The sequence below is a fragment of the Neofelis nebulosa genome, chromosome 14 (genome assembly GCF_028018385.1).
Source record: "Neofelis nebulosa isolate mNeoNeb1 chromosome 14, mNeoNeb1.pri, whole genome shotgun sequence".
Taxonomy (NCBI): Eukaryota; Metazoa; Chordata; class Mammalia; order Carnivora; family Felidae; genus Neofelis; species Neofelis nebulosa.
Genome location: NC_080795.1, coordinates 62,652,249 through 62,666,048, shown reverse-complemented (window position 1 = coordinate 62,666,048; position 13,800 = coordinate 62,652,249). Strand labels below are relative to the sequence as shown.

The 13,800-nt window shown below is 42.1% G+C and overlaps 1 protein-coding gene across 6 annotated transcripts in view; it reads left to right on the top strand.

Moving 5' to 3' along the window:
- Window positions 1–13,800, top strand: part of SAMD12 (sterile alpha motif domain containing 12) — a 386,116-nt gene that overhangs the window by 26,247 nt on the left and 346,069 nt on the right. For 2 of the 6 annotated variants that reach the window (XM_058698898.1, XM_058698897.1), the window contains exon 2: window positions 11,507–11,685. In XM_058698898.1, the coding sequence (XP_058554881.1) occupies window positions 11,507–11,685 (179 nt within the window). Of the gene's footprint in view, window positions 1–9,748; window positions 10,040–11,506; window positions 11,686–13,800 lie in introns of those variants that run through there. The other 4 variants (XM_058698901.1, XM_058698899.1, XM_058698895.1 and 1 more) reach the window with 4 other exon arrangements.

The window sequence follows — 13,800 nt, the reverse complement described above, 5'->3', positions numbered from 1 at the left end:
TTACTGAGGGCGACGGATGGACTGACCAGGGGCAGGTGAAAGCATCCCTCCTTCTAATTTCTAATACCTTAGCGATAGGGGAGGAAGAGTCCCCCCGTATGTTAATTTGGTACCACCGCTTCCTCCTCCCTTCCTGGAATACCAGATTGTAATGTGTAAAGGCTTCCTAAACCATCAGTCACTTTTCCCCCCCGTGGTACTGTTTGACAGAGAATGCTGTCAGCTCACCTGTACAAAGTATGTTACAGGGTGCACGTATTTGCTTTTATCTTTATCCCTTCATTCCTCAACTCTCTCACTAAAGTTGTTTGTGTATTTGAAAAGCTGTTCTTTTTGCCTTCTGACTACGCCTCCCTCCCCCATTTCACTTTAGTTTGTTCTTTTCATTCAGGATTGTCACTTTTCAAGTCTGTACTATGTTACAATACTACCATTTTGTTTACTTAACAATTGTTAAAAATGTTAATGCCAAAGACCCCTCCGTTGTGATGGAGGAGGGCACTAAGATAAAAATGGAGATTGATCATTGAACATTTGGCAGATGCCATGTGCCCTATATCAATATAGCAAGATGTCATGTGTCCTTCATCAACATAGCAAGAAAGTAGAACTTGGACTTGAATCAGTGGGTAGCGGTGTGTTGGGTGGGGGAGAGGGATATGAATCAAAACAGATGAATCAAAAATCATTTCTCCACTCTATCTAAAAGCATATCTAGTGTCTGTATTGTTTTGTTACATTCTTAAGACAGATGCTTACTGTTGTAGATTAAATAACCTTAGTGTTGAGTTCTGAGTTTTGATACTTGTATATTATACAACTAAAGCAAGATTTAGAACATTTCCATTTGCAAGAAAGGTCCTTCTACTTTTTGCAGTGAAATCTTTGTCTTTTCCATTTGGCTCTTGAACCCATCCATTGCGCTTTTGCTTTTGGTTATTACATTTTTTAGTTATAACATTTCCATTGGGTAGTTCTTTATGTCTTCTGTTTCCTGCAACTTTGTTTCTTGGGTGAAGCTTTCTAGTTTCTCATTTGTGGCAGGTGTAATTACTCTTTGAAGATTTTTATCTTGTCTGCTTTCAAATATTTGTCAGATCTGAGATTTCTGTCATCTTGGTGTTGGCATTTGCTGATTGTCTTTCTCATTTAGTATGAGATCTTCTTGGTTCTTGATTATGAGTGCTTTTTTAATCAAAATTTGGACATTTTCATTTTATGAGACTTGATCCTCTGTAAAACTTGTTTTAGCTGGCTTTAACATCACTCTGGCCGGGTATTACCTGGGAGGTGGGGCCTCCTCATTATCACTGGGTGATGGTGAAGAGTCCTGAGTCTCTCCACCAAGCTTCCTCTGACACTATCCCAGGAAGGAGGAGGCAGTCTCATGGCCTGGTGGAAGTGGATGTCCTGCCTCCTCACCTCAGCTCAACTGATGCTGCAAGGGTGGGGAAGTGGCCTTGATAATGGTGGACAGATCAGAAATTGTGGGCTCCCTATGTGGCTTTCTATGACCCCGCCCTCTAGGGGGTTTTGGAGTACCTAGGTACAGCCTGGTGAGGGTGGAAGTCTAGGCTCTCCACTCAGCCTTTGCTGATACGGGTGGTTGGGTGACCTTTTTTTCTGCAGTGTAAACTACCTACTTCTATCTGTCTGATACCTGAATCCTCCATCTAAAGCTTCACAGAAGCTCTGATTATATCTGCTGTTGTATTCTCCTCATGAAAGAGAGGAGTTAACGTTTGTGCCTTACAGCTTGTCCATAGCCTTTCCCTGCGCTGATGTTGACCTATGTAAGTGTTGTTTTAATTTCTGTTGTATTGAGATTGCTTAGTCTGTTTATCATGAGTGGGAAGGGTGAAGGTTTGCTGTGGTGATCACACTTAGGTTAGTCTTTGGGTGAGCAGGGTTCCCTTATAGCAACTGTTTTTACAAAGGTGGAATCATCTCTAAATGAGTGAGCCAGGGTGAGTGTGCTTCATGTGGCTCAGAGGGGGCAGTGTGCTGACCCAACTACATGTGGTCTGAATATCTGGCTCGGATGGACAGTCATGAAGTCTCAGCTCCGGTGGCCACACAGTAGTTATCAAGGCTACCTATGGGCAGACTTCTGATGACAATGGAGTATTCTTAAGGTTCAATCCTTCATGTCTCAGGATATCTGCTCCCGTCTCTTATCAGCAGCTTGCCTTTCTCTCCAGCCTCCTCGTAGTAACAGATGGGGAGCCATCTATTACTGGTCAGTTGCAGACTTTTTGGGAACAGACATGTCCTTTTTTAATGCCCTTGAATTACTGGTTTGGAAATTTGTATTTTACCCCTATTCTTTTTGATAGGAAAGGACTTCAACCTGTATGTTGAATGTTAAGCTTCAATATATATTGTAAATATATGTTTATATTTTTATTATGTGTAATCCCTATCTCTCTCTCTCTCTCAACATATCTGTATCTATAGATACAGATAGAGAGGGAGAATATACCACATTTAGCTGACCAAGGAGAGGTCTGGAAATCCTAGTCTCTTTCCACATAGCCTGACCAAAATAATAAAATCAAACATAATTGAGCTCATTTAAATTGCCTGGGAGTGGGGGAGTGCAGCATAAGTAGGTGAGTCCCTCAGACCCATGAGGCTCTTCCTTGATGTTACGATGGAGGGGGCTAGAGTCCTCAGATCCCACTGTCCTCCGGGACATGGGGGCACTCTACCCTAGAACAAGGTTCAGCAAACTGTTTTGGTAAAGGGCCAGCTAGTAAATATTTAATTTTTGCAGTCCGTTTGGTATGTCCCAACTACTCACCTCTACCTCTGCCATCATACTACAATGGCAGCATAGAAAACGTATAAATAAGCATAGCTATGTTTGACATTTGAGTTTCATATAATTTTCAAAGATCACAAAACATCCTTTTTAATTCTTTTTCCCCCCCAACATTTAAAAATGTAAAAACTGTTTTTGACTCATAAGGCATATGTAAACAGGCAGTGGGTTGGATTTGGCCCATCGACCCTAGTTTGCTGACCTGCCTTTGTAGATATGTGCTGGACAGGTTCCTTTGCCCAAAGAGACATTGTGCCCTGTCAATTAGCTTAACCCAAGGTTGTGCTTCTTGGCACATTCCCATTCATTCCCATTCATTCATGCATAAATTCTTTTTTTTTTTTTTTTTTAATATTTTTAATGTTCATTTTGGAGAGAGACCCCGAGCACGAGAAGGGGAGGGGCAGAGTGAGAGAGAGAGGGAAACACAAAATCCAAAGCAGGCTCAGACCCGGAGCTGTTAGCACAGAGTCCGATGTGGTGCTTGAACTCACAAGCCGTGAGATCGTGACCTGAGCCGAAGTTGGGCGTTCAACCGACTGAGCCACCCCAGCGTCCAATGCACACATTCTTATGAGTGATCTAGGCACTTTTCTGGGCACCGGAGTCTCCTCAATGAGTAAGAGTTATGCCCTCAGGTATTCACTGTATCATCTAGATTGATTCTACCTCTGATAACATTTTTCTTGATAACAGCATGTACTCATGTTACATGTATTCATGTACGTGTACCTCCTCCTTGCTAAGGTATTGCTATATTCAGCTTTTGAAGTCCTAATGGGAGTTATGAAACCCAGAGCAGAATATTTTGCTAGGATTTCAGTTTTCATTTTTATCCTTTAGGAAGAGCTAAGCAACGATATATTGTTAAAGTGGTATCATGTGTCAGTTTGGAATGGTTCGTCTGAAGTCCCAGAAGAGGCCTGATTTGGTGTTGTCACAAGGGATTACTTTTCTCATGTAGTGTCAAGTCTGGAGATAGGTGGTTAAGAACCTAGTTTGAGCCACTCCGTGATGGTAGAGCATTTGTTGCTCTTAGCCTCTTGGCTTTCATGTTTATAGCCTATGATCTGTAGCAGCTCTAGATACCACCTCTCCATTCAAGGTGACAAGATGGTGAGAAGGGTGATATAAAAATTCGTTCTCTTCTGTCACTTCCAGAACTGCATCTTTACACATCAAACTTCTGCTTCGGCCCCATAGGCAGGAATCTGTTCACAGCTACAGGTAGCTGCAAGGGGGGCTGGGAAATTGAGTGCCTTTGTGGGTACATTCCAAGAGTCTCTAGGAGAACTTTGGGAAGTGTTTCCTACAAAGAGAGGTCTCTTGGATTACTTGTAGAGGTCCAGATTACTTGTAGAGGGTAGTGCTGTGCTGAATTTGAACTCAGAGTATGATAAGGCACTTCTGATAATTAAGCACATTTAGAGAGTATCTGCTATGTGGTTATCTTATAAGAGTGCTTTGAAACAAGGGCTGTGTTTTCCATGAACTTTAGCAAAAGCAGGACGTAGAAATGAAATTTTAAACGATCTCCATTCCAATAGATAATGATGGGGATTGAAGTACTCTTGTTTCTAAGGTCATGTATTTATTTAGCAGCGTTTATTGGATGCCAAATATGTACAGCTGTTTAGTCTCTGCAGGCACACAGACCAACATGACAGTTTCTCCTCTGCAGAAGGCAGTCAAGAAAATCAGTTTCACATCAGTTGTCTGGTTCTGTGACTTAACATATCTTTGAATTATACAATGAGATAGGAAACAACTTTTATTTGCCTTTTTTGAAAAATAAAAGCTGTAAGTTTTCCTAAGAAGGGAATGGCAGTGAGTAGGATTGAATTGGTATCTTTCCACCATACCTCTGCTTATTCTATAAACAATGATTGAGTACTTACAGTAGGCACTTGGCTAGGCACTCGGTTTGTCAAGCTTTAATGAGCAGTCACTTGCTTCAAGGGGTTCCTAGTCATAGACTAGGCCGACATGTTAATATACTCTTGTGGTGCGTTGTGTATATATACATGGGGTGGCTGGGGGGAAGTAGGAGGGGAGAGAATAAGAAAAAAAGGTGAATTGTCAACATTGCTTAGAGAGGATATAATGGTTGCAAAATCAGTTAAAGCTTCACGATGAGAAGAATAGATTATTTAATTTCCTGAAGGATCATCCATGAAAATAAGGGAAGAGTATATTTTGTACAAAGATCGATTCCGTCAAAGTGGAGAAGCACCAAACCTTTCAGCTACAGGCAGCATCTGTGTGGTGGTAGAAACCCTTGGTGCAGGATCTGGAGCAGCCTGCTGGACCTTGGGGGTGTTTGCACAGCGTCTCTGTTAACAGCAAAGCCCAAAATAAAGGAATCTTCAGCTTGAATGGGGCTCAGCCCCTTGTTTCACTGCAGAGAGAGAGTGGTGTGGGTGGGGATTGGAAGACCTGGAAGCTGGGTGACTTCTTGGCAAGTAGGAGGCACTTGTTCATGCAAGTGGAGCCAGCACATCCCTTGGTTCTCTCGTCATCTTGAGACAAAATGCCTGGCACTTCTCCATAGCCTGTGACTGTGAGCTAAGTCCTGTCAGAATGGGATCTTTCAGAGGTCAGGTCCAGCAGGGTCTAGGCTCACTTCCAGCAATGAAACACCTCTTCTGCTAGTCAGACTGGGGCCCCTTTTTGCAGCATATGCCCTTTGCAGCAAAATTCTAAAGTAATATGATAGTGTTGAGCTATCCGTGTTTTTTTGTTTTGTTTTTTTTTGTTTTAAAGAAAACAACATGTTTTGGTTGAAAATCACAATGAACTTACTGAAAAAACTCTAAAACTTGTGAATAAAGTATTTTTGGAGGCGTGCCTGGGTGGTTCAGTTGGTTAAGCGTCTGACTCTTGGTTTCAGCTCAGGTCATGAATTCTCTGTTTATCGGTTCGAGCCCTGCATCAGGCTCTGTGCTGGCAGCGTGGAGTTTGCTTGGGATCCTCTCTCTCACTCTATCTCTGCCCCTCCCCTGCTCACTTGGTCTCTCTCAAAATAAATATCTTTGGAGTTTCTCTTTCCAGCTATGGAGGCAATATGGGGGAATGAGATGAGAGGGAATGGGCTGTTTTTGTTTTTAAATTCTTTTTTGTTCTAGAATATGTGTAGCATAAAATTTATCATTTTAACCCCCTTTCAGCGTATGACTTAGTAGCATTAAGTATATTCACATTGTTGTGCGACTATCACCTCTGTGCGTCTCGAGGACCTTTTCATCCCAAAGAGAAACTGGACTAAGCACATCCCCATTCACCTCTCCTCCAGCTCCTGCTCACCACTGTTTGACTTCATTTGTGTGAACTTGACTACTACAAGTGCGTCGTATACGGTATTTGTCCTTTTGTGACCAGCTTATTTCACTTAGCATGTCTTCAAGGTTCATCCTGTATCAGAATTTCATTTCTGAAAACTGAAAAGTCCCCTGTATGACTGAAAATTCCGTCGTATGTATCACATTTTCTTTATCCGTTCATCAGTGGACATTTGGGTTCTTTCCACCTATTGGCTATTGTGAATAATGTTGCTGTGAACGTGGACGTACAAATATCTGTTCAAGTCCCTACTTTCAATTCTTTGGTTGAATTGCCAGATCAGATGGTAATTCTGTGTTGAATATTTTAAAGGAATCCCCAGCTGCTCCCAGCAGCTGCACCATTTTACATTCCCACTAGCAAAGCACAAGGGTACCGGTTTCTGAGGGAATGGGCTTTTCCACACGAGAGACAGATGGTACCTTTGCTCTGGCATCTCAAAACATTGTGAAAACTAATGTCCCTGTTGACTCTTTTAAAGGACTATTTATGAAATCTATTTGGTTTTTAATTCTTGATTTTGAAGATCTTAGTATTAGCAACTTTAATGTGAAAATGATTAGGGTGGCCCTGGAAGGAAAGACCACAAACAGCTTTCGATGTCAAATCAGTAACTAGAAATCAGTAAGGCACAGAGTGGTCCGGAAGCCCGGGGAAACAGGAAGAGGGTCTCCAAGCCGACCTGTGAGCTGCTGAGCCCATTAAATTGAGTAAATAACTTGAGTGAAAACAAGAAAGGGCAGTGATGAGGACAGAAAAGAGGACTCAAACAGGGGCACCTTTTACATGATGAACAAAGAAATGGAGGTCACAGCTTGTAAAGAGGCCATTTGAAAGTTGCTTGATTTGTAAATATTAGGGACATGAAATTTCAGGGAAAACAAAGCAAAGCCTGTCAGAAATGGTTTTAAATAAATAAACCCAAGCACAAAACCTAAATCAACTACTGGGTTTGCAAGCAAGGAGGGAACAGCTATGGAGGATTAAAATATTTGTGTGAAGAAGGTGACTACGTGTGTAGAAAGTCAAAACACCGTAGTCTGCCTCATGTTTATAGTTCTCTTACATTTTGAATGCTAGGTATTTACCAGCCGAGAGAAGTTTCCTTTTGATTTAAGGCAGGGCTGTATAAAGAGAGGAGATTGCTGGTTCATTTAGCAGCTGAATAAATGTTTTTTTTTTAATTTATTATTTTTTACTGTATTTTTGAGAGAGTGTGAGTGGGGGAGAGAGGGGAACAGAGAATCCAAAGCAGGCTCCACACTGCAGCACAAAGCAGCCCCAACGTGGGGCTCAAACCCACAAACTACAAGATCGTGACCCAAGCTGAAGTCGGGTGCTCAACCAACTGAGCCACCAGGCACCCCTGAACAAATGTTTCTTTAATGCCTATTATGTGCCAGGTTCTAGACTGGGGAGAGGAGGTCATGGAGGTGACTAAGGGCCTGCCTTGAAGAGCTTGCAGGGGTGGGAGACAAGGTGTACAGATCAGTGAGGTAGACCTCACTACAGCGAGGGAAGTGAAGCACCAGGGCACTGTGTGCATGGACGAAGCATAGCTAAGTGGTTCTTGGTCTGGTATCCAGAAACTCCTAGGTGGCTTTCAAAGGGTCCGAGCTGACACATCGGGTGAGTGGACTTAGCCTCCCAAAGGAGGAAGTAAAACTGGGGTGAAGTAGAACCTCTTTCTAGGAGGAGGGACCAGCATGAGCAAAGGTGAAGGAAGTATGAGAGTCCAATTTGGTGGGGGAGGTATTGGGAGAACAGGAAGTACTGGAAATTCCCAGCAAGTCAGTGGTATTCTGAAGCTGTAAATTTCAAGGCAGCTGGGGATCAGTCTGGAGAGAAAGATCAAAGCTATATATTTTTCTTCCTCTAGTGTCCAAATCCATCCTGTGCTAATCTCTCATCTCCTTTTATAAGAATTTTTTAATAGTCATGATTTTAAAATACTGAATATTCGTTGCGATAGGCCATTCTTCGGAGATGGAGAAGCTGATCTGATATTAACAGTAATGAGCCTTCTGCTCTTACAGATTTTGGCTGCTCCATTCTCTTTCTCCATATACCTGAAGTTGGCACTGCTGTTGGTTCTCCAGCATCTATTCCGCCCCTGCCTTCTTGAACACTAGCAGTGTGGTTTGAGAAACTGACTCTAGCAGAAGGGTCAGCTGGCTAACAGTGATGCTACCTCCACTGCCAGGGTTTTAGTTCGTTAATAGGTATGTGATTCACCTTGAGCTGATGGGGAAAAAAAAATGAATATTTGAAAGAGGATTAGGGGAAAGAGAACCAGACAACTGAACTGTCACTATTTCTAGATGAGACCCAGAAGCTTGTAGCTCAAGGTGCCATGAGGGGACTCAGGCTTATGATCTAGGTAATGTTCTGGATAGAAGAATGGCAAGATGAAAGAAAAAAAAATAAGAATCCTTGATGAATCCTCTGTTGAGCTGGCAAATCCATGAACTCTGAACCTGTACCATTATTGGACTTCCTTTTCTGAAAGCTAATAATTTTCCTTACTGCTTAACCTATTTTGGGTTGCTCATCTGAAGCTTGAAATCATCCATATCCTAAATGATGCTTGATCTCTGTGACCTTCAGTAGACACCTGCATGACTTTGTGACTGTGCACCTTGAGTCTCCTCTCCCTTACCTGTGAAATGAATGTAATTATGTCTTATCGAGTTTTTATGAAGATCATTTGAGATCCGGCATAAAGTCTGAGGGAGGAGGTGTGAACTAATACATGTTGAACATCTATTGTGTACCATGAAATGGGCTGGTTCTTGGCTCTAGGAAGCTTAGAAGCTAAAAGAGAAATTCCGATAATTTTCATATTGAAAGGTACAAAGCCACATGCATATGGACCTTTGTATAGTTAGGTAAGGCCATCGATTCAGTATTTGAATACTTACTGTTCCAGGTACAGTGATCTAAAATGGGGTGGAGGCAGGGGATGAGGAAGAGATTAAGGGAAGGCATATCTGAAGTGTTCTTTAAGCCAAAACCTGACAGATGAGTAGGAGTTAGGTGAGGAATAGGGAGAACATTTCAGGCAGAGAAACATTACGTACAAAATCTGAGAAGTGTGAAAGAACTTGATGTGTTCAAGAAGTAGGAAGTGTGAAAAGGAAGTGTGTGGTCAGAGTACAGTGAACGAAGGATAATGTGGGTGATGAAGTTGGAAAGGTAGAAGGGAACAGATAATTCAGAGCCTTGGTGGTCATGTTAAAGACTTTTGAGTGATCTAGATCTAAAATGAAGCCATTGGAAAGTTTTAAGCCAAAGGTCTCACGATCTGACCTGTACGTTTTTTTTTTTTTTTTAATTGGGTTTCAGGGCTCAGTCGAGGAAGAGCAGTTAGGCTGGTCAGCATTGTGGGTGAGAGACGTGGGTGGTTCGGACCAGGGTGATGGCAGTGCAGATGGAGCCACATGGATGGATTTGAGCAGCACTGTGGGTGTAGAGCTTGCTGGACCTGATGATAGATGGAAGGGATGTGGTAAATCGTGGAGAGAGTCCTGCCAAGGATGACTCTGGTTTCTGTGGAACTGGAAAGGACTGGAAAAGGCATTTTTGGGGGTAGTGGTAGAAAATCCAAGATTCAGTTTTGAACATGTTAAATCTGAGCTATCTGATACTGGAATTAGGGTGTTGAGCTCTGGTTTCACTTAGGTCTGAAGCTCCTAACAGGTCTATCTAGGCCGTGGTTAAAATTTGGACGTCATCAGCAGGTTGTTGATTGTATCTGAGTGTGGGAATGAATGGCTCCTCTGAAGGAGAGCATGGAGAGCAGGAAGGGAACCCCTGCCTCACTTCTGCGAAGCCAGCCCTCATCTCTCAAGTGTCACATACTCTCTTGGAAGCCTGGTAAGAGGAAGCCCTGACCTGAATGGGGTGTTGAGTAAGGGAAGAATTGTAGAATTGCAGCAGTTGGCTAAAAGGGAAGCATGCTGAGGGGAGCCTGGGTGGCTCAGTCGGTTAAGCGTCTGACTCCTGATTTCTCATGGTTTGTGAGATGGAGCCTCACATCGGGCTCTGTGCTGGGATTTTTCTCTCTCTCTCTTTCTCAAAATAAACCTTTAAAAACCTCTATCTATATTTGTGTATGTGTGTGTGTGTATGTGTGTGTATATATAAAGGGAAAAAATATATATATATATATATATATATATATATATATATATATATATATATATATATATATATATATAAAGGGAGGCATGCTGAGAATGGAGGGAAAGTGAAGATATTGAGTAAAAGTCACCAATGAGGTAGAGTCCTGAGTGGGATTGAGGAGTGAAGGTTCTGGCCCTGAATCCTCTGAGGCCAAAGGGAAGGGGATAAGGAATTTAATTAAATTTAAAGGGGTGGAGTCCCAGGGAGGTGAGAGAATTTACTACCAGAAACCTTGAAGCGTGCACGCGCACACGCACGCGCGCACACACACACACACACACACGTATTGTGTGCACGTGCACATGCACACCAAGCCTCACACATGCTGGATGCTTCGTGGAGGTCATCTGCGGGGAATGTATGGTTCCTGCTATTTCTTTGATGAATGCTGGGTACTTTGGAGCGGCTCAGTAAGTATTTGTTGAATAAATAATTATGCTCAGAAAATGGGCTGTAGATTTTATTTATGGTCCTATCCATGTTGGGATGTGGAGAGGGTAAGGCAGGAAAAATCTAGGCTTGACTCCATTGAACCCTTCACTTTGGTCTTTCCTTCTCTTTCATGTAGCTGTAATAACTGTTCTAAAGTCACTTGTCCTTTTGTTTGCCTCTTCTATTGGACCATAAGATCTTGGAAGGGAACATCTGTCATATATGAATCCATGTTTCCAGGATCTAATCCAGGGGATGTCTCATGGTACACGCTCAGCAAATAGTTGCACAGTCCATGCAAGCAGGGGTACTTGAGTGGATGCTTGAATAGATTCAGAGGAGGAGGGAACAAGCACTCTTCCAGATGGAGGCAGAGATAAGAAGCTGAACTGCAGGGGTTGAATGAGTTGCATGTGTGGGAGGCAGGAACGAAGTTGCCCGATTTGGTAATCTCATCTGTGATGTGGGCATTAGTAACTTGCTCAAGGTCAAACAACTTGGAACTGATGGTTTCTGGATTTGTGCTGAAATCTTTCTGACTTGAGAGCTCAGGGTTTCCTCTATGCCATGCTCCCTCCTCCCCAGATCATTTCCCATAGTTATCACACCACTTGTAAACTTACCACTGCTTTGTTTCTTGCCTCTGAGGCCACACGAAATACTGTCTGTCGTGGACGCCTTCTTTGCAGGACTTGTTTTCAGTTATATTTTTTTCCTCTTTGCTAGCTCTCCACTGTGGCTTGAATCCACGGGGTATTGATCATCCTGCCCGTGCCGAAGGTATTAAACTACAGATTGAAGGTGAAGGTGTTGAATCTCAATCCATTAAAAACAAAAATTTTCAGAAGGTGCTTGACCAAAAAGGAACCCCCAAGCGACTGCCAGCAGAAGCTGAGACTGCTAAGGTAGGTAGTAATCCACTAAATTATGGAGATTGTGGAAGCTGCAGCTTTGATACTTTGTGGTCCAGCCACAGAGAACGGATGGTCCTTTCACTCCGTCCCGGTGTATCTTCAGTTAAATGAACACCGACTGCTTCTGGGTTCTAGGCAATAATGAAAATGTTGACTGCATCCCCTTTGGAGTTAAACACGTTTGTGGTCCATGTCCTGCCATGAGTATGGTACAGAATGGGCTATTGAGAAAGATGCCCTGGACTTAAAGGTGAAAGGTGTGTTTGCCAGGCTCACGCTTACCATTTTATGAACTTAAGCATGTCATGTGATTATGCAGGCCTTAGATTCTTCTTCCATAGAACGGTATCATAAAAACTCCCTCCACCATGGGTAGAACAGATGAAATAATAGCATGCATTGGAAGGATTGTGCAAAAGGTCCAGTGCTGCTTGTGCATGAGGGTCTTTGGCAGACAAACACTGTTAATTAATCACTGATGTTTTATTCAGTATATCCATGTATTCCAGGTACTGTTTTAAGGACTCGATATACTGGCCTACTTTGTCCCTATAACAATTCTGTGAGGTAGACCATCATAAACAGAACTCTGATGGAAGATAGAATTATCCTACCTTGTTTTAGGATGCTTAGTTCTTTTTCGTTTTTAGTCTTAAATGTAGGTACATAACATACATACACTGGTAAAATGGGGCTTGGAGGGTAGATGGTCCTCTAGTAAGGACCACCTCTTGTAAAGGTTTTCCACAGTGGAACTGGCACTTGATGGATTCTTTGTGTGAAATCAGTAAAGATGCTCGTGTCAAGGGCACAGTTGAAGATGTTCATATTAGTTTGCCCCTTAGAAATTGAAGAAACTAGTCTTCATGTGGTGTTCAGTTTTTCCCTTGTGCATTCTCTGCAGAGGAATTTCCTTTCAAATGTTTGCGTGAATGAATATGTGCGTGCCTTGGAAAGCAAATGTTACAGTCAGCCAAGAAAAACTTGAAGTAGAAAGGTCACTTTGCTGTCCTATAGGAACCAACTCCCTCCCCACCCCAAACGTCTTCCAAAATCAAATGTGAATGTCTCTGCTTTATCCACAGTTGTGAATAACTGCTACTGTTACTTCCCTTCTTTAGTGTAGATAATTAAAACCGATGACCTTAAGTGCATGCCTTTGTGTGTTGTAGAGTTGGGAAATGATTAGCAAGGATACTGTAGATATTTGGCACTAGACATTTTAGTGGAAAGAAATTGCATCTCCTAGGAAATTGGTCGATGGTTGAAGTTTGGTTTGTGAGGAGAGTTGGAAATAAGTGAGCCCTGTTATATTTAAACCTCCTCCATCTCTGATGCTACACAGACATCTTGAAAGAGCAAGGGGAAAAAGTGTATGAAGGATCTTCTTTAGGAAGATAAATAGCTTGAGTGGGATCTTTTTAGAAGGATGGTTAAAATATTAAAAAGTAGAGTGGAGGAAAAGAAAATTGCTGGTATTTGTCTGATTTTAATTCAGCTTTAAACATTTCCAGATCATATTGCTGGTCTGTTTTCCAATAAAAAATAAAGTTTTATTTAAATCTTACATGATTTGATTACTTCTGAAGTATTTGGAATATGTGATACTGTAGTAATTCCTGAATTTCACGTTGATAGCATTTGCTTTTGCCTCTAGATCACTTTATATTTGCTTTGCTGAAAGCATACTTCACTGAGAATAAAGTAGTCTATAATGACCCTTTTCTCAAGCATAGTCCACATATTGGAAACCAGATTCATTTGAATTATCCAGATCATCTACAGTGTAAGGTGTTAAGGGGATTCTGAGTATTTTCACGTTGACATCATATTTAGAAGTGGACAGACCAGAAGCCTTAGTAGAGCTCAGGCAAGGTATTTATTCCCTTTTTCATGGAGGACCCGAGGACAACTGTGTTTGCTGGGCAGACAGAATTAAAAGTAAGTACCATAGTGTGATTACTACAGATGTACAGTGTTACAGACACTGAACCTTCTGTGCCACAGTGTGAACTTATTTTGTGTGTGTACAAACACCTTTAAAGGGTTTTTGTTGCCTTAGAGGGTTATTGGAGGTGCAAGTTTTCTTTTTTTTCTTGAGTAAGT